We start from the raw sequence: 23,255 nt of genomic DNA on the forward strand, positions 1-23,255 counted from the left end.
CACAATATTTCACAATAAGTTCTGAATTATGTGGTATCCTGTGCCATCAGGAAAGAGAAACGTCATTACTGTGATACCCTGGTCATTCAGTACATTCAGGTCATCAGCTGATTTCATTTTATTTCCACATAACGTTGCTGAGCCTAGACCTGAGCAACTGAAGCAACCCCAGATCATTGTACACCGAGCACTATGCATGATGGGTGCACCACTTCATGCTCCTCCCTTCTTACTCTGATGCTCCAATTACTCTGGAATAGACATCAGATCACATGACCACATTTTTTTTTTATATTGCTCTAAAGTGAGCCAATTGAGAATTGTTATCCTCGCTAACAAGCGGTTTTCTCATGGCCACACAGCTGTGTGCGTATATGGAAATGCTTTTACTTTCATTATTAAACATAGCTATGGTTTTTGCTGTGCTTTTTTTTTTTTTTTTTTACATGAAACCTCACAAGTCTTTAAGTGATCTCCAGTCATGATTTTTTTCAACCACATTTCTTCCACAAAGTTCAAAACCATCCTTTCACATTCTTTGATTTTTGTTCCAGTAATTTCATTTTCTTAGCTTGATGCAGCCCAATAATTTCACCGTTCTGAAATGTAAACTTTTTTTCTTCCGGGCATTGTATATATTTAAACAATATTACAAGAGCAGCATTGGTGGTGTAGTGAATATTATCATGGCACAGATTTGCCCATAGATATGAGGCTTCACACCGAGTGCCACAAATAACCACAGGTGTTCTTATTTATTTATTACAACAGTAAGAGTGAGATCACAGCTCATTATTCTTAGAACCCCAAAATGTGAGGGTTTTAGATGTTTTTATTATGAAAAGATAATAGTATAGGCAGAAAATGTGATTTGCCTGCATACAATAAAATTAAAAAAAATCAAATATTCTACAGTAAATTCATATGTTTCATATGGAGTTGTCAGATTTCATACATGTTTTAAGAACAAGAAGACTTGACATAGGAAAATGTGTTTGACATTAGTACGCATCACGGTGCCATCTACAGGCATGAAATCATACTCCCTGTACCTTCTGAAGGTGAAACAGAAAGTAGCAGCAAGACATTAGTGAATAAGAAGTCAACTTCAGTCTCTCCATCTAGCTAACTTTAGCTCTATAAACCGCTACTCATCTGGATAGAAGGAAGACAATATTATGATCAAGAAATATGTGAATGGATTTACAGACAATTCTAATATTATTTTGTCAGCATTTTAATGCCACTTCACTACAGTTTAATTGTTGCTGAGCACCCAGTACCCCTAGTGACCATCACGTCAGAGGACGCGCCACAGTTAAGACAGGGTGTGGTTAACCTTCTGAGTACCTCCCACTCCAAAATCAGTTGACTAATAGAGGTTTCATCCTTTAATTTCCAAAATTCACTGGACTTGTTAGCCATACTGTAATGAATCATTTTTAAGGAATTTGTTCTTTTACACTGGAACTCCAGTGTTTAATGAGAATAGTATAGATCATTAACTCCTGTTGAAAGAATTTCCTATCTATTGCTAAATGCCAAGGATTCCTCTATATTAGCAGATTTGTCATCTTTATACACTGTCCAGCCGAAAAAAAGTCACCATTTAATAAAACTGGATTTAACATGTTTCAGCTGGCAAAAATTCTTCAATCCCCAACTCATGCAGTCTGAATGGCTTTTCAATTCTTAAAAAAAAAAAGAAAACATGTCAGAAGACGCATAATGTCAGAAGGGTTGAATTATTGGCATGCATTTGTTAAAACTGTATCAGCAATAGAAATCGTGGCTATGTTTAATTCTTAAGGATGAGCATTTTCACATACTTTAACTAAACAGATGTGCCTCCATAAGAAAACCACTTGTGAGTGAGGCTAATTAGAAAAAGGATATAGGATAAAGGTTGGATTTTGGAGCAGTGGAAAAATGTCATGTGATCTAATAAGTCCAGTTTAACCCAGTTCCAGAGCAGTGGGCATGGCAGGGTAAGAACGGGTATATGGCAATAAAATGAAGTCAGCTGAATGTACTGAATGACCAGGTCATCCCATCAGTGGACTTTTTTTTCCCCCTGATGGCACACCCATAAAGCAGCACCACTCAAAAGGTGGTGTAGTGGTTAACACTGTCGCCTTGCACCTCCAGGGACCGGGTTCGATTCCCGACCAGGCTTGATTCCTGTCTCTGTGTGCATGGAGTTTGCTTGTTCTCCCCGTGCTTTGTTTCCTCCCATAGTCCAAAGATATGCAGGTTAGGCTAATTGGCGTTCCCAAATTGACCGTAATTTGGGAATGGGTGTTTATATGGGTGTGTGCCCTGCGATGGATTGGCACCCTGTCCAGCGTGTACCCTGCCTCGTGCCCTAAGTCTCTTGGGATGGGCTCCAGGCCCTGTGATCCTGAATACAGGATAAAGCAGTATAGAAGCTGAGTGAGTGAGTGGGCACACCCACATGATGTATTGGGCTTACTATAAGGTAGTGTTTGGAACATTAATAAACACAAAAATATCAAATCAAGTGACTGTACCCAAGCTTTGCAAAAGAGAGTAACCATATATCATTGACTTAATCTGCAGGTACCTGTGCTGCCTACTGCAAATGCATCATATACTCTGAAATCCTTCTATTCATTATTTAGGTGTCAAATTTGGAGAAAGCTGGAATCCTAAACAAGACCAAGATATCTGAGAATGGGAAAAAAGTACGGTAAGGTCAAAAGCTTGTTTTGCATATATTTGATTAATATGGGTTATAGGTAAAGTTCCTTTGGGGTTTTAGAATTTGGTTTAACAAAAACTTCCTTGTCAATACTCTTTCCACAGAAAAAATTGGACTTTGTCATGGACTGTTCTTCATGGAGGGGTTTTAACATTCCACAAGGACCCAAAGTCCACCCCATCAGGAACATCGGTAAGTGCTAAAGCACTGTAAATAAATAACTGACGTGACTCTTAATTAATTAATTTATTTATTTTACAAAGAGCCCACTTTTTCTGTTCCCACAGAGACAGACCAATCACATAGTTACAGAATTCACTGTGGATCTGAAAGGAGCAACAATTGGATGGGCCGCCAAGGAAAAGTCTAGCAAAAAAAATGTGATGGAGGTATAAAAATAAGATAACCATTTATAATTCTAGTCTATATTGTTATGAATAATTGGTTAAAGTGTTTAAATTTTTTTACATTAATTGTTTAGCTAAAAACTCGGGCTGGAACAGAATTTCTGATTCAGTACGACACGGAAAGCATCATCACTGACTGGCATAAAGTAATAACCGACACCATACGGCAACTCGTAAGTTAAAAGACTGTCTGTGTCCAAATATTCTGATTCTGTTTATAGAAAAAAAAATTTTTATTAATTAAAAAAAGTTTAAATGTATTTTGTTTTCCTTGGTTTCAGGACGTGGAGCAGCACCACTCAGAAGATGACGAGGAAGCCAGCGAAAAGTCCTCCAGCACAGAAAAGGAAGACAAATCGAATGTAGACAAAAGGAGGATGAGCAATGGTAATATAGGTCAGAGATAGCACTTCTAACTGATTATAAGTGAATTCTTAATTCCATTTCTGACCCACGCCTTTCTGCAGGCCTTGGACCGCACACACAAATTCCCACTTTTTAATTGTTACCAAATAACTTTAACAAAAAGTCTGTCTTAAATCAGAATTTAGGTGCATAAAAGTACAGTACATTTCAATAGGTCTTGGTCATTATAAATGTTCCTGCTCTGTACCATTAAGTTTGCATCCATAATAAGAGTACAACTTCCACAACCTTTGTTTCATGCAAAAATGCATTCCAAAATTCTGTCCATACGTTCATATCCATATGTTCATGATGAAGTAGGCATGCAACATAACCTGACAGAAAGTAGTACTGAGTGTATACGCTCACCGTCTACTTTAATAGTAGCACCTGTTTGACCTGGACCTTTATGCAGATGGTCAGTTTCATATGAGTATATCGGATGCATGAAATTATTTAGATACAGGTTAAGACCTTGATGGAAATGACAAGATCCTGAGCTGACAGGAAGTTACTCATAGTAACTCAGAAAAGCAGTCTTTATAACAGTGGTAAACAGAAAAGCATCTCAAAAACATCAAAATTTGAAGCAGCAGAAGACCACATCAGATCCCACTCCTGTCCGCGAGATACGGGAATCAGAGGTTATGTGGGTACAACTAATTAACAGCAATCTTGATGAAGAGCCTTCACTGCCATTATACTGTATATGGAATAGCGTCAGTGCTTGTTTGCTGGCTGTAATCTTTGATCCATAGCTGCCCCAGTAGTTAGTATATACTGTATCATCAAATCTGAACCTTTTAAAATAATACACAAAGACACTCACAGGGGTTCACAAAGCTTATTTTGGGAGAAGCGCTGTTCCATGTCTGCTGAGAAAGAGAGCAAATCCTTACAGTACCACCAGGTTGAGGTAGTATTACCTGGTTGAAGATAAGGGGAAAAAATCACAGACAATGGTGTTATTGTTCTTGTACATGGCAGAAGTTAAAAGGCATCGTACAACTGAAAAGACAGGAATGCCTAAACTAAAGCCAACCTTTATATTACACTAAACTGTAAATTAACTTATGTTCACTCAGTGTGAAATGATTCCTAATTAGTTAAATACTAAAATATATATATATATATATATATATATATATATATATATATATATATATATATATATATATATATATATATATATATATTAATTAATTAAACAATCTAAATGTCATTTTCAAACAGCATATGTAACCTAAACTAATGTACTGTCTTAAACTATGCAGGAATTATGGAAAAAACTTTTTATACACAAACTAATAAGCTGCATTACAAAGATTTTTTTTAATAATAAAAAAACATTCTAAAATAACCTTAGGTATTTTCATAAAACTTCTGTAAAATAAACATAATGTTTTGGGTCAAAGCATGCAATTTTGGAGGGTATGTACATAGTTTAGTATAGTTTAATATTAATTAAAAAAGTTGAATAAACCTGTACTTCATATTATGAAGTAGTAGTAGAACAAAAGTCAGAATATACTCTTTCTCTTTGTCTATTAGTAGGTAGGCAGCTATCCTCTAGTTCCACGGCGGATTCAGACCCGAAGAAGGTCCGCAACAAGCTCCGCAAGTTTCTTCTTAAGAGGCCTACTTTGCAATCAGTCAAGGAAAAAGGCTATATTAGAGGTAAATTGCTTGCTATTGCTTGGGACATCTATGTTGTTGTTTGTGAGTGTGTCTAAAAGGAATATATAATTAAAATACTTTACTGTCTGATGTAGAAAACGTGTTTGGCTGTCACCTGCAAAACCTCTGTGACCAAGAGAGGACTACAGTGCCTAGCTTTGTAATGAAGTGCATCAGGAATGTAGAGAAAAGAGGTACAGTTTAATGTGTTAGTGTTATACATGTGCGACGTGATAACAGTTGAATGGTGAGAGTGACCCAGTCTGCTTTCTACTACCAGGTTTGGGGGTTGATGGGATCTACAGAGTTAGTGGGAACTTGGCTGTAATCCAGAAGCTACGTTTCAAAGCTGATCATGGTAATACATTTGTATGCTGTTCTCTTGTGATGTTTGTCAGTTTCGTCAGTGATTAAAAAGTGTACCATGGTTTATCCTAAGCAATCATTTAAATGTACATCAACAGAGGATCTGGATCTGGACGAGGGCCATTGGGACATCCATGTCATTAGTGGAGCTTTGAAACTCTTTTTCAGGGAACTACAAGAGCCCCTGTTTCCTTACAGTCACTTTAATAGCTTTGTCCAGGGCATAAGTGAGTACCCATCATGTCATAATTACGGTAGACGTGAAACTGGTGGTGTTAATAATGTTTATAGAGAGGTTAATATGTTTTGTGTTTTGATTTAATGTAGAAATTCCAGACTACAACAGCAGAGTGACCTATATACGTGATCTGGTGAAATCTTTACCATCATACAATCGTGACACAATGGAGGCACTCTTTAGCCATTTAAGGAAGTATGTTTTTTCTTTTAATTTCAGTTGCACTTGTGCCCAGTGGGCAAACATGTCACTTTTCTTGTTTATTGCATGTTAACTGCATATAGAGAGTAAAAGTAGCCTAGGTGATCATTGATGTTTTTATGCTTCATGGCCAGTTTTTTTTTTTTTTCTTTTTTTTTTTTTTTTTTTTAGAGTTATCGAGCATGGAGATGAAAACAGGATGACTTTACAAAATGTCGCCATTGTCTTTGGCCCAACGTTGCTCAAGCCTGAAATGGAGTCAGCAAATATAACTGCGTACATGGTCTTCCAGAACCAGATCATCGAGTTCATCCTCAGTGAATTTGAAACAATCTTCCATACGTAAAAACCCTAAAACACAAAATAATAATAATAATATTAATAAAAGACTATGCCAGTGGTAGTTCCATGATCATCACAGATTATGTGAAAAAATAAGAAATAAAAGAAAAAATTTATAAGGATCAGCTGTCATTATACATTTTCTTGCTGTGAGACATGTTAGTATTTTGGGCATAGTATTTATTTAACCTATTAAGTGCACTAGATCATATTAGCCCTAAATGCACATTTATTCATAATAAACTTAAAAAAGAATCTATACAATACCCTACTGTAAAAGAAAACTGTAATTTGTTTTAATTAAATACCGCTGTTTTAATATAATGTGAAATGTTTGAAAATATGCAAACCATAAATGTGCAAAATGTTTTTTAATATTAGAATTATTTATTACTGAAGTTCAGGCAGCTGTTCTCAGACATAATTAATCCTGTGAGTACTGCATAGGCATAGTCTTATGTAATTCTGGTAATGACCACTTACTGTACCTCAAACCGTGAATTTCTTTTTTTTTTCCTCAAATGTAAAATTGTGTTGTGAATATAACAGCTTGAGTGTTATATTTAGCCTTAATATGGATAAATCCCTTGTTCTGAACTAGATTCAAGCTAGTTAACTCTGTTCAGTAATCCTACAAATAGTTTGACCTATTACTTTACAATTATATTACGTGAAAATAGCATTTTAGCTGAGGATTTTTTTTTTATTGATACTGCCATCTTTACTTATCTAAAATATATTAGCATAAATGGGTGACAGTAGATTACTTGTACAGTCTTTAGAGTTAAAAAAGTTCTATATATATTTATTAGTACAATAGTAAATCTTTACTCTGTAAAATTGGTTTGCACATAGACAGAGTTTTATCCAGAATTAAAGAAAGAACATAGTTGTAAAGGTTTGTAAAGCATTAATTTTTTTATATAAAATAAGTATGTTTGTGTTTTGATCATGTACATAAAAACGGCATATTTATGCTACACATTGCTTATAAAAAAAAGTTTAATAAAGTAACTGTTTTACAATTCATGTTATATTGTTTGATATTTATTGTCATTTATTCAGAATCAGAATGTATTAAATTTAAGAACCATTTAACACATCATTAAAACCTGGAAGGATAGTGCTGAACTGTCAACTTTGTGGAAGAACTGTGATCGGGGGAAAAAAAATCATGAATGGAGATCAGTTATGGGAAGCACATGACGCTTAAGGCCCAGCAAGGTTATGTGGTAATAAAATGAAATCGGCTGATGGCCTGACTATACTGAATGACCAGGGTATTACAATACATCTATGGACGGTTTGTAAACCTGATGACCTGGGTTCTGGGAGCATTTCCCTACATAATTTGTCTTGAATGAGGGAAACACTGTACGAAGTGGCTAAGAGGGTAAATCCATGGACCCATGGTGCAATACCTCCAGACAGACATACAATCTGTCTAAAAACCCCAACCCGAGGGATAAGCTGGCTTTGTTGCAGTCTCATTTGCACCAACAAGGCCTACAAACAGTATGCTTGATACAGGTCCATAAGGAACAAAAAGAGTGGATTAAGAAACATGAAAAACTAGAGCAGTGCCTACTTGTTGCACAACCGTTGGACATATTTCTGTACTGCTGTCAGGTTCTTAAGCTCCTGGGGAGCCATTAAAACAGTCAGGAACCCAAGCGACAGTGGAAAAGAGCCTCCTTGTTCACCACAGACCAAGATTAGTATCAAGATCAGGTTTACTGGCCAAGTATTTTAACATGCACAAACATTAACAATTTGGTTCCGTCTGTTGGTGACTCTCAACGGTCCAGGCATAAAAAAAAACACACTGTACATGTTGATGACACAATAATGATTACACACAATATACTTTCCACAGGAAGTACACACTGTTCAAGAACTATTCAGATTAAATGAAAACCACAATATACAGAGTATGTAACAGTTCAGCAATGCACATAAAGTGTGGATATGCATTGTTGTGCAAATAATATTAATCTGCTTAGCATATGATAAGGAAGTTGTGCATGTCTGTTCATACAAGACACAATATGAAATACAAGATATATGAGTAGTGCAATAGTGCAAACAACAATAATCAAATTGTGCCTTTTCTTGCAATATAGTGTTTGTAAATGTGAAGTATACTATATTTAAGTTCGTAAAGTCCAAACTGCCTAATATTGAATAGGTGCCTTCTTTTGCCACAAAACAGCAATGATCTTTCTTTCTGTTAAAACCAGCATCGGCCTTTACCTTAATTTGAGTTATAGTAGCTCTTCTAATGGTTCGAACTACACAGGGCAGCCTTCAATCATCATGTGCATCAGTAAGCCTTGGCCACCCATGACCCTGTCACCAGTTGTCACCACTGGTATTACTTTTGGTATGTCCTGACCACTGCAGCCAATTAAGTTGCTCTGAACCAGTCGTCTAGCCATCTGGACTTTCTCACAGTAGTTCTATTTTCAATAATTTGTTACAAACTCGGCTATGATATATTAAGTGGGTGGGGTATATTTCTCAGGCATGATGGGAATCTTGTTCATGTTGGAGAATTTATGCAATAGAAGTACAGACAAGGTTGGTAAAATTATACACAGCCAGTGACATGACTTAATTTGGTAGAATACTTCCTTTGCTAAATTAATAAACTGATACATAACAGAAGCAGGAAAAATGGGCATTGTAAGGATATGAGTGACTTTGACAAGGGCCAGATTGTGATGGCTGGTGGACTGGATCAGAGCAACTTCAAAACTGCAGGTCTTGTGGGATGTTCCTAGTCTGTAGTGGTCAGAACACACATAAAGTGACGCAAGGAAGAAAAACCGGTGAACTAGCAACAGGGTGATGAGTGGACAAAGGTCATGGAAGCACATTGGTGGGAAGTGGAGTCTGTTCCCATAGAAGTGCTAGTGCAGACAAGTTTAGGAAAAGATTAAAGCTGGTTGTGATAGAAAGGTGTCAGAACACACAGGGTATCACTGCTTTGGTGACTGATTCAATTTCCTTTTGAAATAAATAAAGTACTCTGTCTATTTATCTAAAATTGCATATAATCAATTATTTCGGAAAATGATTGCCTAATGGATCTGCTCCTATGCCTGTCCTGAGTTAATATGTGTAAGATATGTCGAAAAGAGATAAGAGTTATAAACTGCCAAGCCCCTGTGAGCTTATGATCTTAGCGAAGGAAACATGCCTGTTTTACGACCTGACAGGCTTTCGCTGAGGGTGTTCTCACGGGTAGCGTGGCCGAGCGGTCTAAGGCGCTGGATTAAGGCTCCAGTCTCTTCGGGGGCGTGGGTTCGAATCCCACCGCTGCCAACAATGTTTTTTCAGCAAAAAACGCTACAGCTGTCATAGTTGTCCGCTGTTCAGAGACGAATGTTGACACTCATTGCGTGTTAACGTGTTATAATCAGCTGGTTAATCAGAGCACGTGTTAGTCTCACAACAGCCCTGGTGTATGCTGGAATTAGGATCCAGTCTCCTCGGATGCGCGGGGTTAAATTGCATCGACTGAAGGAAGATACTAAGTCTGTCTGACAAAACGTAATAAGTGTGATTTAATAGACCATTTTAGCACACGTTAGCGCCCTCTGCAGGTGCAGTGTGGGAATTTTCTGCCAACTCTCACTCACGCAGTCTCTGACCTTCTCACGACACAATTCCAATTTCTCACACTTTCATATTCAGAACAATTGTCTGTGGACGGCAGGTTATTGAGTTATCTAGTCAGTTTCTAGCGGGTCAGCTCTAAACTGCCATAAAGCTTATTTTAAAGGCAAATCTCCACATTTATCTCGTGTACAGGGTTGCAGAAGGCCTGCAGCCTATCCCAGGAGACTTAGGGCACAAGGCAGGGCCTGGACAGAGGGTACCAATCCACTGCAGGGCACACACATACACACCTTACAGGCCTGTTTGGGGAAGCCAGACTGACAGATTTAGCTTAATCTGCATGTCTTTGGACTATGGGAGGAACCCGGAGTAAACCCATCAAGCAGGGGGAGAACATGCTAACAGAGACAGGAATTGAACCCAGATCCTGGAGGTGCCAGGACAAATAAAGATATATGATGTTGTTATAAGTGCTTGATTTTTTTTCTGGAATATACAGGTTGAAGTACAGAGAGGGTTATACAGAAATTATTATCATGTTACTTTGCAGTAACACATGCATAAAGTTGCTAACATATTTAAATGCTAAATGTAAAAAATGTGGTTGCTTAAAATTTCAGTAACGTGCCATAAAATTTCGGGCTGCTTACTATCTCAGTAAGATCTGCTCAACAGAGTTCTTGAACAGAAAAGTAATTATTCAAGTTATCTCTCACCTAATGAGGAGGTAAAGATATTTAGAGTCTATAAGCACATACACTATGAGTACTGAGCAAAAGTCTTAGGCACATGCAAATAAATGTGGTAGGCCAAAGATGCCTTAACATGTGTGGGTGGTTCTTCAAGGTATATATGTTAAGGCATCTTTGGCTTACCACATTTATTTGCATGTGCCTAAGACTTTTGCTCAGTCCTCATAGTGTATGTGCTTATAAACTGTAACTTTGACTGTTGCAACAACTTATTTTTTTACATGCAAAACTCAGCATGTTTCATTATTTAGTTTTTGTCTTAAAAAGTTTATTTAACTTTGAGGACAGCCATTTAAATGTTGAGCACAAATTAGAGACATATGATTTACCATATTTAAATAGCATTTATGTGATAGATGTATTCAGACCTAAATTAAGTGAAAGTTATAATGTAATTACATTATAATTCATTGCAGATTCTATGCTAGGTCCATGTTTATTGTTGCACTTGCTGTTCTTCACCCAATGTCCTGACTGCACTGTCTGTAACTTTTTTGTTGTAGCCTGTCCTGCAACTTTACAGGCTACAACAAAAACTCAACTGCAAAACTGATATAAATCCACTTATGTAAATATTTACCCTTCTAATTAATATTATTATTTTATTAGCTATTATTATAGACCTTTGTTGTTGTTTTTATTGTAAATAGTCAATGTTAAATGTAAACATAATACAGAAATAGTTTTGTTGACCTAATTTTGAAAAAGTCTTTAACGTTCTTAGTCACGTTTTTCAGGCCAGATTGGCAGATAAAATAAACGATCCATACAAAGCAAATCGTTGAACAAGTCAGTATCTTATTTTGTTCGTTGATATGTATTGGAATATACTACTACTAATAATAATAATGATAACTGTTATTGCTGTTGTGGTTAGTCTTTTGACTGCTCCCATCGAGGGGTCGCCACAGCGGACCCTCCGATCTGCACACAATTAGGCACAGATTTTACACTGGATGCCCTTACTGACGTAACCCTCCCATTTTATCCGAGCTTGGGACTACACTGCATCCAGTGGATGGGGTTTGGGCAATAATAATAATAATCATTATTATTCTATATGGCTTGTCCTGTACAGTGCACTCTGCTGGCAATTCAGGAACGCCAATTAACTAATCTACATTGTACTGTGGGAGGAAACCGGAGTACCTGGAGGAAACCCAACAAGCACGGGGAGAACTGCAAACTTCTGCACATGCACACACCTGAGATGGGAATCAAACCCTCAATCCTGAAGATGTGAGGCCACAATGCTAACCACCACACCACCATGCCCCCTATTATTATCATCAGTATTATTATTATTCACAATTTGTATAATATAGTAAAAGTAGGAATTAGGCGATAAATGAGTGGGATTTTGTTTTAAATGCATTGCTTATTTGAACCTGCAGTGGGCGCTCCGGCTCTACAGATGGATCCTCATTCCATAGCGCCACGGGTTAGTCGGAGGCTGATTGGTCTGATTCTCAGTGAGTGGGCGGGGACTCAACATTTGAAAATAGCCGTTGTTCGGGGGCATGCGCGCGCGATGTTTCTCTCTATGTTTTTTCTTATTTAAATTCACGGGGCAAAAGTCTCACTTATCCGATAAATTAGCAAAAAATAAATAAATAACAGGTTTAACTGGTCTCTCTTGAGCCCGGTTACAGTTGGGAAACGTAGGTGTCCTGGTCCGGAGGTAAGTTTGTTTCAAGTCGCTTTAAGTGCTTAGTGTTTAGCATCCTACAGCTAGTTAGCTTAGCTACAAATAAAACACTTTAGTGGAGTCTCTTAACTAACATAAAGAACAGAGCTCTGGACCTCGTGTTAATTTACACTTCTCTACCTATATATAAAATCTTTTATATTATTTATTAAAAACTTTTAATGCTACAATGAGCAACTAACACTTTAAAGATGGCCGGATGTATCTAGTTAGCTGGTTAGCTGTGTAAGCTTGATAACTAGTTGTGTTTAAACGCGTCCTTCGCGTCTCTCTCTGTTAGAAATGGCGCAACGTGTTCCTGTGAATGAAGCAGCTGCGCCGAAACGGACCGCCAGGGTTCGAGTAGCGGTGCGACTGCGACCATACATGGACAAACAAGACGAGAAAAGCGAAGGGCCCTGTGTCCGAGGACTGGGACCTCAAACCCTGGAGATAGTCAACTGGAGGAACGCCACTGAGACTCTGCAATACCAGTTAATCATCGTTTTTACTCTCCATACAAACTTGTCCTTGTATAACAGTATAACTTTGATATTTTTATTATTTCTACAATAATTAAAGCATCTTAACAGGTCTGGGTCTCTGTGTAGTAGGCCCTGATTTGGTAGCTGGTGCTGATATCAGGTTTCTCCCTGTAATTCAACCGCTGGCTCTTAAGGTGCCTGCGGAGGACACCCGGGGAGAAAACATTTCTGTCCTGTCTTTGAATTGTCCACTGATTTTAATATTAATATTAAATGTTCTCGCTTTAAGCTCTTGTGATGTTGCTTTGTCCAGGTTTGACGTGTTCCATGGCGAGCAGACAAATCAACAGGAAGTGTTCTTGTCGTCGGTGAAGCCTATTATTCCTCACATCCTTAACGGCCAGAACGCAAGTGTCTTTGCTTACGGACCCACTGGAGCAGGTACGAGACAGATATTTGTTTGAAATAGATACACGTTGATCTTGTTCCAACATACAAACTACCCTACCATCTTAAACTTGTTAACTTTTTATTACTTATTACTTACTTATTATTAATAGCTATTGTGTATGCAGAAAATTCTTCACATGCCAAAAGAAACATTTCAGTTCTTAAGGCGAAAATTTGTAAGGTGGTGCGTTTGTTTGCTGAGGTACCACTATAATGTGTCTGAAATAGAGTGGGCCCTAACTAAAGGGAAGTTGTGGCACGGTGGTTAAGTTGCTTTACTGCTGGTTGGGTGTTTGTGAGTTTGAAATCTCAGTTCTGCCACTGCTTGGCCTTGGAGCAAGTTCCTTACATATCAACTGCTCTGTTTTGTAAATGAGATAAATGTTAGATAAGGCTATCTGTTAAATGCTTTAATTTTTTTTCTTACACCGATCAGCCATATCATTAAAATGCTGAATATTATGCCCCACATTTTGTTTACAGCTCTGGCCTTCTAGGGCATGACTCCAAAAGTCTGGCAAACAATCCTTTGGGTGTTGTTGGTTAGAGTATCAGTGGATCAGATTCTTTTCTTTGGCGCATCCCATGGCTTTCGGCGGTTTGCCTGCTGGGTCATGGTGTACTGGGTGTCCTGGTGCCTTTCTGTCATGACCAGCATTAGCGTTTTTGGCGAGTTGTGCTGCATTGTCTTTTCTGCAGGATTGGACAAAATTGACTGGCCTTTGCTTCCCATAGGTATAAATAAGCCCTTGGGTGCAGATGATTCTGTCACCAGTTACAGTTACATTACAGTTTTGCAAAATAAGCTAATAAGTAAAGTCAGTCTGATTTATCCATCTACTTGGACTGTATCTACCTAGTACTAGCCAAATCGAATGGCTGAATTTGCCCAATTGCTTGAATGGGAATGTTTGGGAGTGTCTGTCAACAGTTTTCCGGGTTTAAAACTGATAATCAATATTTAAATGTAAGATTTAGTAAGTACTAAAACGTGGTGCCTCATATATTTTTTTTTTACTTTGATATTGACAGAACATATACTCTGTTAAATGCTTTCTTTTCCTTTAAAATGTACTTTTATTTAATACATAAATTTGTTTATCAAATTAGGAAATCAAGAAAGACAGCATGAAATGAAAAATGAGAAGGTAGGCAGGATAGGAGAAACGAGCAGCTTGACATAAACCTGCTTATTTATAGAAGTAGAAGTCTGTGTAGAAAGTGTACTCCAAATTGATCTAATGCTTGCATGCTTCTTACAATCACTCACACACTGATTTCAGCTCATTAGTCACCATGTGTTTGTTTGTTTTGTTGTTGGTAGGAAAAACCCACACGATGCTGGGCAGTCAGGAGCAGCCAGGTGTGATTCCCAGAGCTGTTCGTGAGGTTTTTCAGCTGGTTCGCAATCAAGTGAAAGACCAGGACGAATGGGAGTTCTCTGTAGGCATGTCATATCTAGAAATCTACAATGAAAAGGTAATGTTGCCATGTGTTGCAGTTTCCTTGTTCGGTTTATAGCTGAATAACATTTTTTTTTAGTTTCTCTTCCATATAAATTATGAGCACACATCACTAAAACTAATTGTTTATAATACTGGAGGTATTATAGACTTTGCAAATTCAGTTTGCAGACATCCATTGTGTGTTTCCTCGACAGTTTTTTCCTGAAGCTTTTTAATATTGTCCATATCGATATCAGAATTATATCGTATCGGCCAAAATTAAGAAATATATCATGATACAAATTTTTGCCATATCGTCCAGCTCTAGGGGGGGGTGTTTTTTTTTTTTTTTGTTTTTCTCCTCCTTAACCCCCATTAACTTTAAGGTTATATGTATTATCAGGTTTGCTGGTTTGGACTGCTAAAATCTCTTCTGTTGTTGCAGGTTTTGGACCTTTTGTCCCCTAACTCCCAGGATCTGCCAATCCGCGAAGACAAGGATAAAAACATCATTATACCAGGCTTGACTCATACCCCACTCTCGTCTTTCTCTGATTTTCACACCCACTTTGTGCCAGCTAGTCTGAACCGCACCACAGCGTCCACCAAACTAAATCAGCGCTCCAGCCGCAGTCATGCAATCCTCCTCATTAAGGTATCGTCATCAGTCTTGGCCGCAAGCTCCTTTTACTTAAAGCATCTTAACAGGTCGTGGTCTCTGTGTGGTAGACTATGATTTGGTAGCTGGTGCTGAAATCAATGTTCTCTCTGTAATAAAAGCCCACTGGCTTTTATTGTGCCTGCTGGGAAAAATTAGGGTGAAACACAAACCCATTTATATTGTTTATGATTCTTTATTGATTATATACAATAATATACAATTTATGTTCGTATTTTACCTCAGGTGGTGAAATGTCAGCGTGTTCCTCCTCACAGACAGCAGACAGGAAAGCTATATCTTGTGGACCTCGCTGGTTCTGAGGACAACCGGCGCACAGGAAACCAGGGCATCCGTTTGAAAGAAAGCGGTGCCATAAACTTGTCTCTGTTCACCCTCAGCAAGGTTGTGGACTCTCTAAACACAGGGACCGGGGGGCGTGTGCCCTACAGAGATAGCAAGCTCACCCGTCTTTTACAGGACTCGCTAGGCGGTTCAGCTCATTCCGTCATGATCACGAACATTGCCCCGGAATATAAGTACTATTTTGATACATTCACCGCGCTCAACTTTGCTGCCAAGTCCAAGCAAATAATAAACAAGCCATTTGTTAGAGAAACGGTGATGGCCCACTCAAACGGTGAGCATTTTTGATCCTTTGGTTTCCCTATGGTTGGGCGTTTTAAAGCATTTATTTGATAGATATGTGGCTCTCTCAGCTGCAGGGAAGAGGTCCAGAGAGGAACAAGAGGCTGGGGGATCCGGAGAACCACAGAATAAGAAGCTAAAGGAAGGCAAGAATGTGGAGCAGCCATCACCCCCACTCACACACCCCCATAGGTATGTTGTCCAGATCATTATGGGGTTTAAGACCAACACTAGCATTGAGAGTGGGGTGCAGGCAACTGGCAATAAGATATACTGTAGATATTAACCACTAGATCTAGTTACATATTGTGATATTTTTTGTGTGTGTGGTAATTCATGTATTGCCTGATTGCAATTTCCCCCCCAATTATATATATATATATATTTATCGTTTGCATTTGAGACAATGTTGCCATTCCTCTATAATTCTGCAGGTTGTTCACTTTAAACTACTCAGATTAACACACAGCACAGAATTCTGTGTAGTTTTAATAGTAATAATACTTGAATCGGGATGTAGATAACAGAATTGCATTACAAATCGAACCGGCACTTGCGTATTGTGATATCATATCGTCTGGACCCTTACAGTAGAATGCAACTATAATTCTATAGTAAATATCTGCGTTAAAAAACCTGCCCTGTTGTTTTCCGCTGTTTTGTAACATATTCATAATCGTTCATAATTTGAGTTTGTTTTGAACTCTTCTCACACACGTGTCATGATCGATGTGTTTTAAAAGACCATTCTGTCCTGTTATAAAAATGTGGTCTGTGTTGTTCCACCTGTGGGAAATTATTTAGTTAATGATTTATTTATTTTATTTATTCATTTTATTGATAGCACTTTAAACAGGTCCTGGCCTTGTGTGGTAGGCCATGATTTGGTAGCTGGTGCTTAAAACAATGTGTCCCCATAGCGAAAAACCAAAGGTGCTTTGTACCTTTTGGCTCATTATTGGGGAACACATGCTCATCTGTGACTTCATAGTTCTGGTATAATTTCTGCATTTTGCAACACTCAGTGTTTGTCTTAACGTTTTTGCTGATTCTTTTTTTTGTTTCTAACAACGGTAATCGTAAGTTTCATTTCTGTGACCTTGTCCTCCAGCCCAGTTGATTCTACAGTCTTGGATAGACTAATGGCTCTGGAGAAAATGATGTTGGGAACCCCAGAGAGAGAGAGACTCAAGTTACTCAAAACAGTTGCCCAGTCCCGCAAAGAGATACAGGTTGCTAAATAATACATATTTCTTTATGCATTGTAATAAGTGTGAGATATATCTGGTTGTGTATTACTCAGGTGACCCTTTGAAATGTGTTCTTTACAGAGGTTGAAGGAAAAGCAAAAGGAGCTAGAAGAGAAAGCAGAGATGTTAAACAAACTAACTGGAGGCCAGAATGGACTAAAGGATGAAATAGAGGACACCGCAAGTAGCATATCTCTCTTTAAAACAAATCTGCCTCCCCTCCAGCGCAAACAGTCGGTTACAGCAAAACCTAGAAAACAACAGGCAATTGTCACCCCATTGCAAGGTAAGGTCCAAGGGTGGTGGTGATTGGCAATGTAGTAGAAAACGAAATCTGGATGTAAAGGTTACTTCAAATATTTTGTTTGTCCAAAAATGTATGCTTTTTTTTCAACATATACCTTGGTCAACAAACTATTATGTAATGTAGAACAGTAAATACTGGGGGGTGGATTAGAGGATACTGTAGAAAGACTTTTTAAGGGCATTAATAGATGATTTAATACTTTGGCTATGTTCAGACTACAGGTTAGAGGTTTGCTCTCCCGCGGTCTAATATATTGTTCCCAACGTCCTTTCTAAACAGCATTTCTGCGCTTTATTTAATCTTATCGAGCACCTGTAATTTTTGTTTTCAGCTACACCTTTCCTAAGAAATGTCCCATTCTATTAAAAAAAAAAAAAAAAAAAAAAAAAAAAAAATATATATATATATATATATATATATATATATATATATATATATATATATATATATATATACTACAATTTTGTACATTGTTTCAACATTTTTTCCCCCCTGCAACACATTTTCTATATTAACCATTCTTGAGAAGAATTTTATCAATTATAAAAATAAAATATATTGTACAACCCAGTTTTTTTGTTATCCCTCTCTTTCGGTTTAAATGTGGGTCTGGAAATAGATGGACATTTAGCGGGAGCGGTTGGGGAAAAAAATATTCTAAGCGGGCAGCGGGTAAACAAAGAGTGATATATAGCGGGTGGGTGCGGGATAAAACCTCGCGGGCGGAAGCGGGACTAAAAAAATAGTCCTGCGCAGACCTCTACTACAGGTAAAAGTGACTCGCATCTGATTTACTGACCAAATCTGATTTTTGGTTAATATGTTTTTAGTGTGATTCTTCATCTGACTTGTTTGCGCAAAAAAGGCTGTGCGTTATGTCGTGTTCAAGCTCAATGTAAAACCGGCACTTTATCTACTTTTTTTGCTTTGCATCTTTTGTTTCTTCCGGTTTTGCTTTCCTTTGACAGTGAAGTCAGGTTCAACCCTGTCAGCCATTTATTTTGACATAGTTACAATAACACCTTCCAACTTTGCTTTGAATTTTGTTTTAAAGTAACATTACCTTAAATGTTACAGTAAAAATTATACAGTAAATATACAGGGTGGCCTTAAAGTCGCTATCCAAGGCAAAAATTTATTAATAAAATTATACATTAAATATACTACAAAACGTATATATGAAATAAGATTAAAATTTAATTAAATGCAAGTAATTTAAGTTAAAATGTCCATTAGTGCCACTTAATCCACTCTTAAGTCAACTCGCTGTTGTACATGTTTCAAGAACCACTTTCAAGTTTTTTTTTTTTTTTTTTTTATTTTGCTTTTTGTGTGTCCAGTGTCCCAGGTGCTGCCCTTGCAGGATTGTGCTGTGGTCTGCAAGCCTTCACATAGTGCTGACAAGAAGAAAAAGCGCGTCAAAACAGAGGTAAGCCCTCCCCCCCTTTTCTTCAGATAATGTAAATCAGCTCTTTAATCATAATCATTGAATGGGTTTTGTTGTAGATGTAGTGTTTTGTTAAAGGTTGTTTATACATTATCTGTTTCCCGTTTACACAAAATATGAGAAGTAAAGTTAAACCATATTTTGTCTGTATTACCAGAGACTTTGTAAGGAGTGGAGAAAATGGGGGAAAAAAAACTTGGGGGATTTGAACTTTTTATTGTTCTTACATGATGTGAGATTGCCAAAATGTCAAAGATATTTAATCTGATTGTATTACTTATATTACTGGATGCAATCTATTTGAAAGTTCAGCAGTTTAACACTTTAATATGTTAATACATGGTATCACTCACTGCAAATGTGCCGAAAGCGCAGTATTTTTCTCCCCAATGTTATTAAGCAATGTTGCACACAGTCATTCTGTTAAACTGACTATCAGCAAGTCGAGATTAAGTCAAAGGCCACGCTTATGTTTAGTACTACAGCATGACTCAGTGTTCAAACCCTCTGTGTATAAAAAAGAACCCAGGAGACCCAGAGCTTTGTTAGTTTTATTCACCTGTATGTTTTAGCATGTGCTGCTTGTCTATGCGAAAGAGTAAAATAAATCCCAAAATCTCTTAGCCATTCACAGACTATTCGAGTTCAAGACATTGTTTTTGTTGAAAGTGTCTGAAAGTGCTGTGTCTCTTGAACTCACTGGGAGATGTTGGGGAGGCATGAGGGGCAAGCGACATGTGCAGCTAAACTCAACTGACTAAAGTTTGCAGGCACTTGGGATTTCCTAATAGAAATTGCTCATTAATCCTCATAAATCCTTGTCAGCAAGAACTGCTATTGAGGGATACCACTGGGCTTGCATTTGTTCATTGACAAAAATCTGCTATCCACTTTGCAGGGTCCAGTTCTTCCTCTTTAGGACATTCAGCCACAAAATGCTTTTGAGAATTTTTAAGGCGGCAGCTAGAAATTGTGTGGTCTCATCCACATCCAGTTCTGTTGTGCAGTTTACAGTCAAACCCAGCCACACTAAAAAACATTTTGCTAGGTATAAAGGCAAAACCATTTTCTGCACTACTGTACCTCATAAATTAATTTTTATTTGCATGGGGCACCAGTCTATTGCAGGGCACAAGCTCTCACACACTCCGGGTAATTTAGAACCACCATTTGATCTACCACTATGCCACCTGTAGTTGTAAATATTAATGTTAAGTATAAGACTTATAATGATGGTGTCAGTAAATCCAGTGTTAAATACATAATATTCAGCTAAAATAACTAGAAAAAAAGTAATGGTTAGCTGGAACGCGGACCATCACGTGGATATAAAATAAATTAATATAGATTTACTCATGTTTTCATCCCAAAGTGGCCTTTTTTGTTGTTTTTTTGCTCCATCAAAAGAAATGGTTCCCAAAGCAAAGAATTATATGTAGCAAACATGGAAAAGTTGAATGATGAATAAAGTAAAATGTACCAGTGCTGGAATACTAAATATCAGAAAACTGTGCTTGTCAAACCAAATTAGTAAACCAGAATGAACTCTTGTTCCAATATCAGCTGGTACCTCTTGAAGGTCCTGTCAGTCTTATAGGTCCTTGTCCAACCTCACACAGGCATGCTCGAGATTTGACCACAGCTGGTCACTGCAGATCTATTTATTTTTTCCCAATTTTTTTCTTTGTCCTTTTTGCCTTTTGTCCAGATCTCAGAAGGTAAGGAGAACAGCAAACTGGAATCAGTCTGTGAGGAAGACTGGGAGTCAAGGTTGGACTCATCAGTATTGGACTTGTCCAAGAAAAAGATTCTCCAGACACTTAACTCGGACTCGCTCAAAGACCTGAAGAGCCTGCAACTCATTGGTGACAAAAAGGCCAAACTTATTATGGGCTGGAGGAAAATTAACGGAGATTTCGCACAGGTAGAGGGGAAAAAGCTAACAAAGATTTAACAAATAGTTTTGAAGCATGAAATTGAGAAATCAGTTGCGTCGTTTTACTATTGTTCTGAATGGTCTCCTCTTGTCTGTTACTAGGTGGAAGATTTAAAGAAAATTGAAGGCATTACAGATAAACGTTTTTCATCTTTTATTAAGGTAAGGCTCAAGATTATTCTAAGATGAACACAGAAAGAAATTGAATGAAATAAAGTTGGTTGCTTTGTATTTAATGTTAAATGTGAAGTTCAAATGTTTTATTTTTTTCTCCACAGGCCAACATTCTAAGTGCAATGGGCAAGTGATCGTGTATGAGAATTATGACTTTTTGTACATATTATTTTTTTTTTTTTGGGGGGGGGGGGGGGTTAGGGGTGATTTTTACTTTTTAAGGGGATATTGGTTTTTTTGTATGTTGTATTATGTATTTAACTGATTTTAATCCAGTGATTTTCAAGCTGCTTAATAAAAGCTGCTGCAGAACCACATTGCAGTTGTCAGTTTTATTTGTGCCTGGTTGTCTCAGTTTTATTAAGATGACATTTGTCTGGACTTTAATCCATGAAAGGCCGAGCATTGCGATGTCCTGTCTAGCAGAGTCTCATGGTCTCAAAAGAACAATACGCTGACTTGATATCTAGCAATAAAAAAAATGGGCAAATCATTGAACAATCATAATACAAGTTATAATGCATAAAGGAAAATTACCTTTATCCTATTACAAAGTATTTTTATTGTAGGGAATATCATTTTTTTTTAGTGTGTTTCATGATACTCTGTGTGCATGAGAACAGTGTTTTCTTTCTTTGACCTCGACACGCTGCACTATCAGCAAACACATTCGTTAGTATAATCTATGTTCAGTTCATAAAACCGTTGGAGGCTCCTAATTAAGAACAACTCCCAAGCTCCTGTTCTTCTCCTGTTATTTTTTTATAAACATTCCGGATCAGATGCAACCACTCTTGCACCCTCTTTTTGGTTCTTTGTGTTTGTGCATATATACTTCTGTCTTCCACAATAAACTTTAAGCATCTCACTGAGCACTAACTTGTGCTGTGTGTTTCATTGAGGGGTTCCCTGAGCTCAGACAGGACAGCAGATTATGGGCGGAGCACTGAGTAGACCAAAGAGGGTCTACCAAAAAAAAAAAATTCTTACATTTATTTTGATTGGAGTGAGCCCTTCCATTATGACCTTGCTCCAATTCATAGGCACTGAATGACTTGAAACTAGTACAAGTTATATTCGATGGGTCACCAGTTTTTAATAATGTTCTGTAGGAGATTTTAGAGTGAAATGTCAAGACTCGTCATCAAAACAGTGAGGAAGGGTTTCCTGTATACATGCATAAATAGAGACATGTAGAACCTGTGCAGAGCCCTTCTATGCATAATGATAAACCCTGACATTTAAAACGAATAACAGTCAAAGTGAATGGTATCTTGTTACCAGGCCACCTGTCTGTTTGCGAAAGATTAGGCAACAAGTGTCCAGTCATTTCTCAAAGTTGATGTGTTAGAAGCAGATGAAATGGGCTAGTGTAAAGATCTGAGTGACCCTGACGAGGGCTAAACTGTGACTGCTAGACCTTGGTCAGAGCATCTCCAAAACGATAGGTCTTGGAGGATGTTTCCAAGGTATAATGTCTTTAATACAAAAAGTGGCCCAGTGTGATTCTCTGGGCAAAGTTCTGCTGCAAAACATTGGGTCCTGGCATTTATGTGGATGTTAGTTTGATACAAATCATCTACCTAAACATTGCTGCAGACTAAGTTTACCTTTCGTGGCAACGGTATTCCATAATGGCAGTGACCTTTATCAGCAGGATAATGTACTACAAACTATAAACATTCCTGAATTGTTTGAGGAATCATAATGATTTAAGGTGTTGACTCAACCTTCATGTGCTGAAAAAATCAAGTCTGATCTATGGAGGTCTCACCTCACAACTTGCATGATTTGCTGCTAACAGATACCACAGCATACCTTTAGAGAATTTTGTGGACAATGATTTGACTATTCAAAGATTTTTTTGGTGGCAAAAGTTTTTACTTTTCATTTTGTTGCTGATTGGTGTATGTCTATTAGAACATGCTATGCTGCACTGTCCTGCTACAGCACACAATGTGGTGGCTAGTTCATGTGTGAAAAAGATTACTTGATTACTGCCAGAACCACTCTTTTACAACTTGTATTCTGGAA

General features: G+C 37.6%; 2 protein-coding genes and 1 non-coding gene across 6 annotated transcripts in view; all 3 read left to right on the forward strand.

Moving 5' to 3' along the window:
- Positions 1 to 7,378, forward strand: part of arhgap27 (Rho GTPase activating protein 27) — a 30,836-nt gene extending 23,458 nt beyond the window's left edge. For 2 of the 4 annotated variants that reach the window (XM_053511390.1, XM_053511393.1), the window contains exons 8-18: positions 2,643 to 2,710; positions 2,827 to 2,914; positions 3,010 to 3,111; positions 3,204 to 3,302; positions 3,411 to 3,525; positions 5,086 to 5,211; positions 5,307 to 5,405; positions 5,492 to 5,569; positions 5,676 to 5,804; positions 5,905 to 6,010; positions 6,188 to 7,378. In XM_053511390.1, coding sequence (XP_053367365.1) covers positions 2,643 to 2,710; positions 2,827 to 2,914; positions 3,010 to 3,111; positions 3,204 to 3,302; positions 3,411 to 3,525; positions 5,086 to 5,211; positions 5,307 to 5,405; positions 5,492 to 5,569; positions 5,676 to 5,804; positions 5,905 to 6,010; positions 6,188 to 6,362 — 1,185 coding nt within the window. In that variant the 3' untranslated portion in view covers positions 6,363 to 7,378. The remainder of the gene's footprint in view (positions 1 to 2,642; positions 2,711 to 2,826; positions 2,915 to 3,009; positions 3,112 to 3,203; positions 3,303 to 3,410; positions 3,526 to 5,085; positions 5,212 to 5,306; positions 5,406 to 5,491; positions 5,570 to 5,675; positions 5,805 to 5,904; positions 6,011 to 6,187) is intronic. The other 2 variants (XM_053511391.1, XM_053511392.1) reach the window with 2 other exon arrangements.
- Positions 7,379 to 9,603: 2,225 nt separating this feature from the next.
- Positions 9,604 to 9,685, forward strand: trnal-aag (transfer RNA leucine (anticodon AAG)). Its single transcript has one exon. It is a non-coding gene; the product is annotated as a tRNA-Leu (tRNA).
- A 2,544-nt stretch (positions 9,686 to 12,229) lies between these two features.
- kif22 (kinesin family member 22) lies at positions 12,230 to 21,403 on the forward strand. Its single transcript, XM_053510877.1, has 13 exons — positions 12,230 to 12,415; positions 12,723 to 12,915; positions 13,220 to 13,347; positions 14,681 to 14,835; positions 15,247 to 15,456; positions 15,706 to 16,099; positions 16,179 to 16,299; positions 17,219 to 17,339; positions 17,439 to 17,643; positions 19,005 to 19,093; positions 20,820 to 21,035; positions 21,150 to 21,209; positions 21,326 to 21,403. The coding sequence occupies exons 2-13, from the start codon at positions 12,725 to 12,727 to the stop codon at positions 21,353 to 21,355; spliced, it is 1,920 nt and encodes a 639-aa protein (XP_053366852.1). The 5' UTR covers positions 12,230 to 12,415; positions 12,723 to 12,724; the 3' UTR covers positions 21,356 to 21,403.
- Positions 21,404 to 23,255: the final 1,852 nt, after the last annotated feature.

Source organism: Clarias gariepinus, chromosome 14 (genome assembly GCF_024256425.1).
Source record: "Clarias gariepinus isolate MV-2021 ecotype Netherlands chromosome 14, CGAR_prim_01v2, whole genome shotgun sequence".
In the NCBI taxonomy this organism is placed as follows: Eukaryota; Metazoa; Chordata; class Actinopteri; order Siluriformes; family Clariidae; genus Clarias; species Clarias gariepinus.

Coding starts and splice junctions, on each gene's coding strand:
- kif22 (XM_053510877.1), top strand. CDS start 12,725: ATGGCGCAACGTGTTCCTGTGAATGAAGCAGCTGCGCCGAAACGGACC. Junction 12,916..13,219: donor ACTGAGACTCTGCAATACCA/GTTAATCATCGT, acceptor TGCTTTGTCCAG/GTTTGACGTGTTCCATGGCG. Junction 17,644..19,004: donor AATTGTCACCCCATTGCAAG/GTAAGGTCCAAG, acceptor TTGTGTGTCCAG/TGTCCCAGGTGCTGCCCTTG.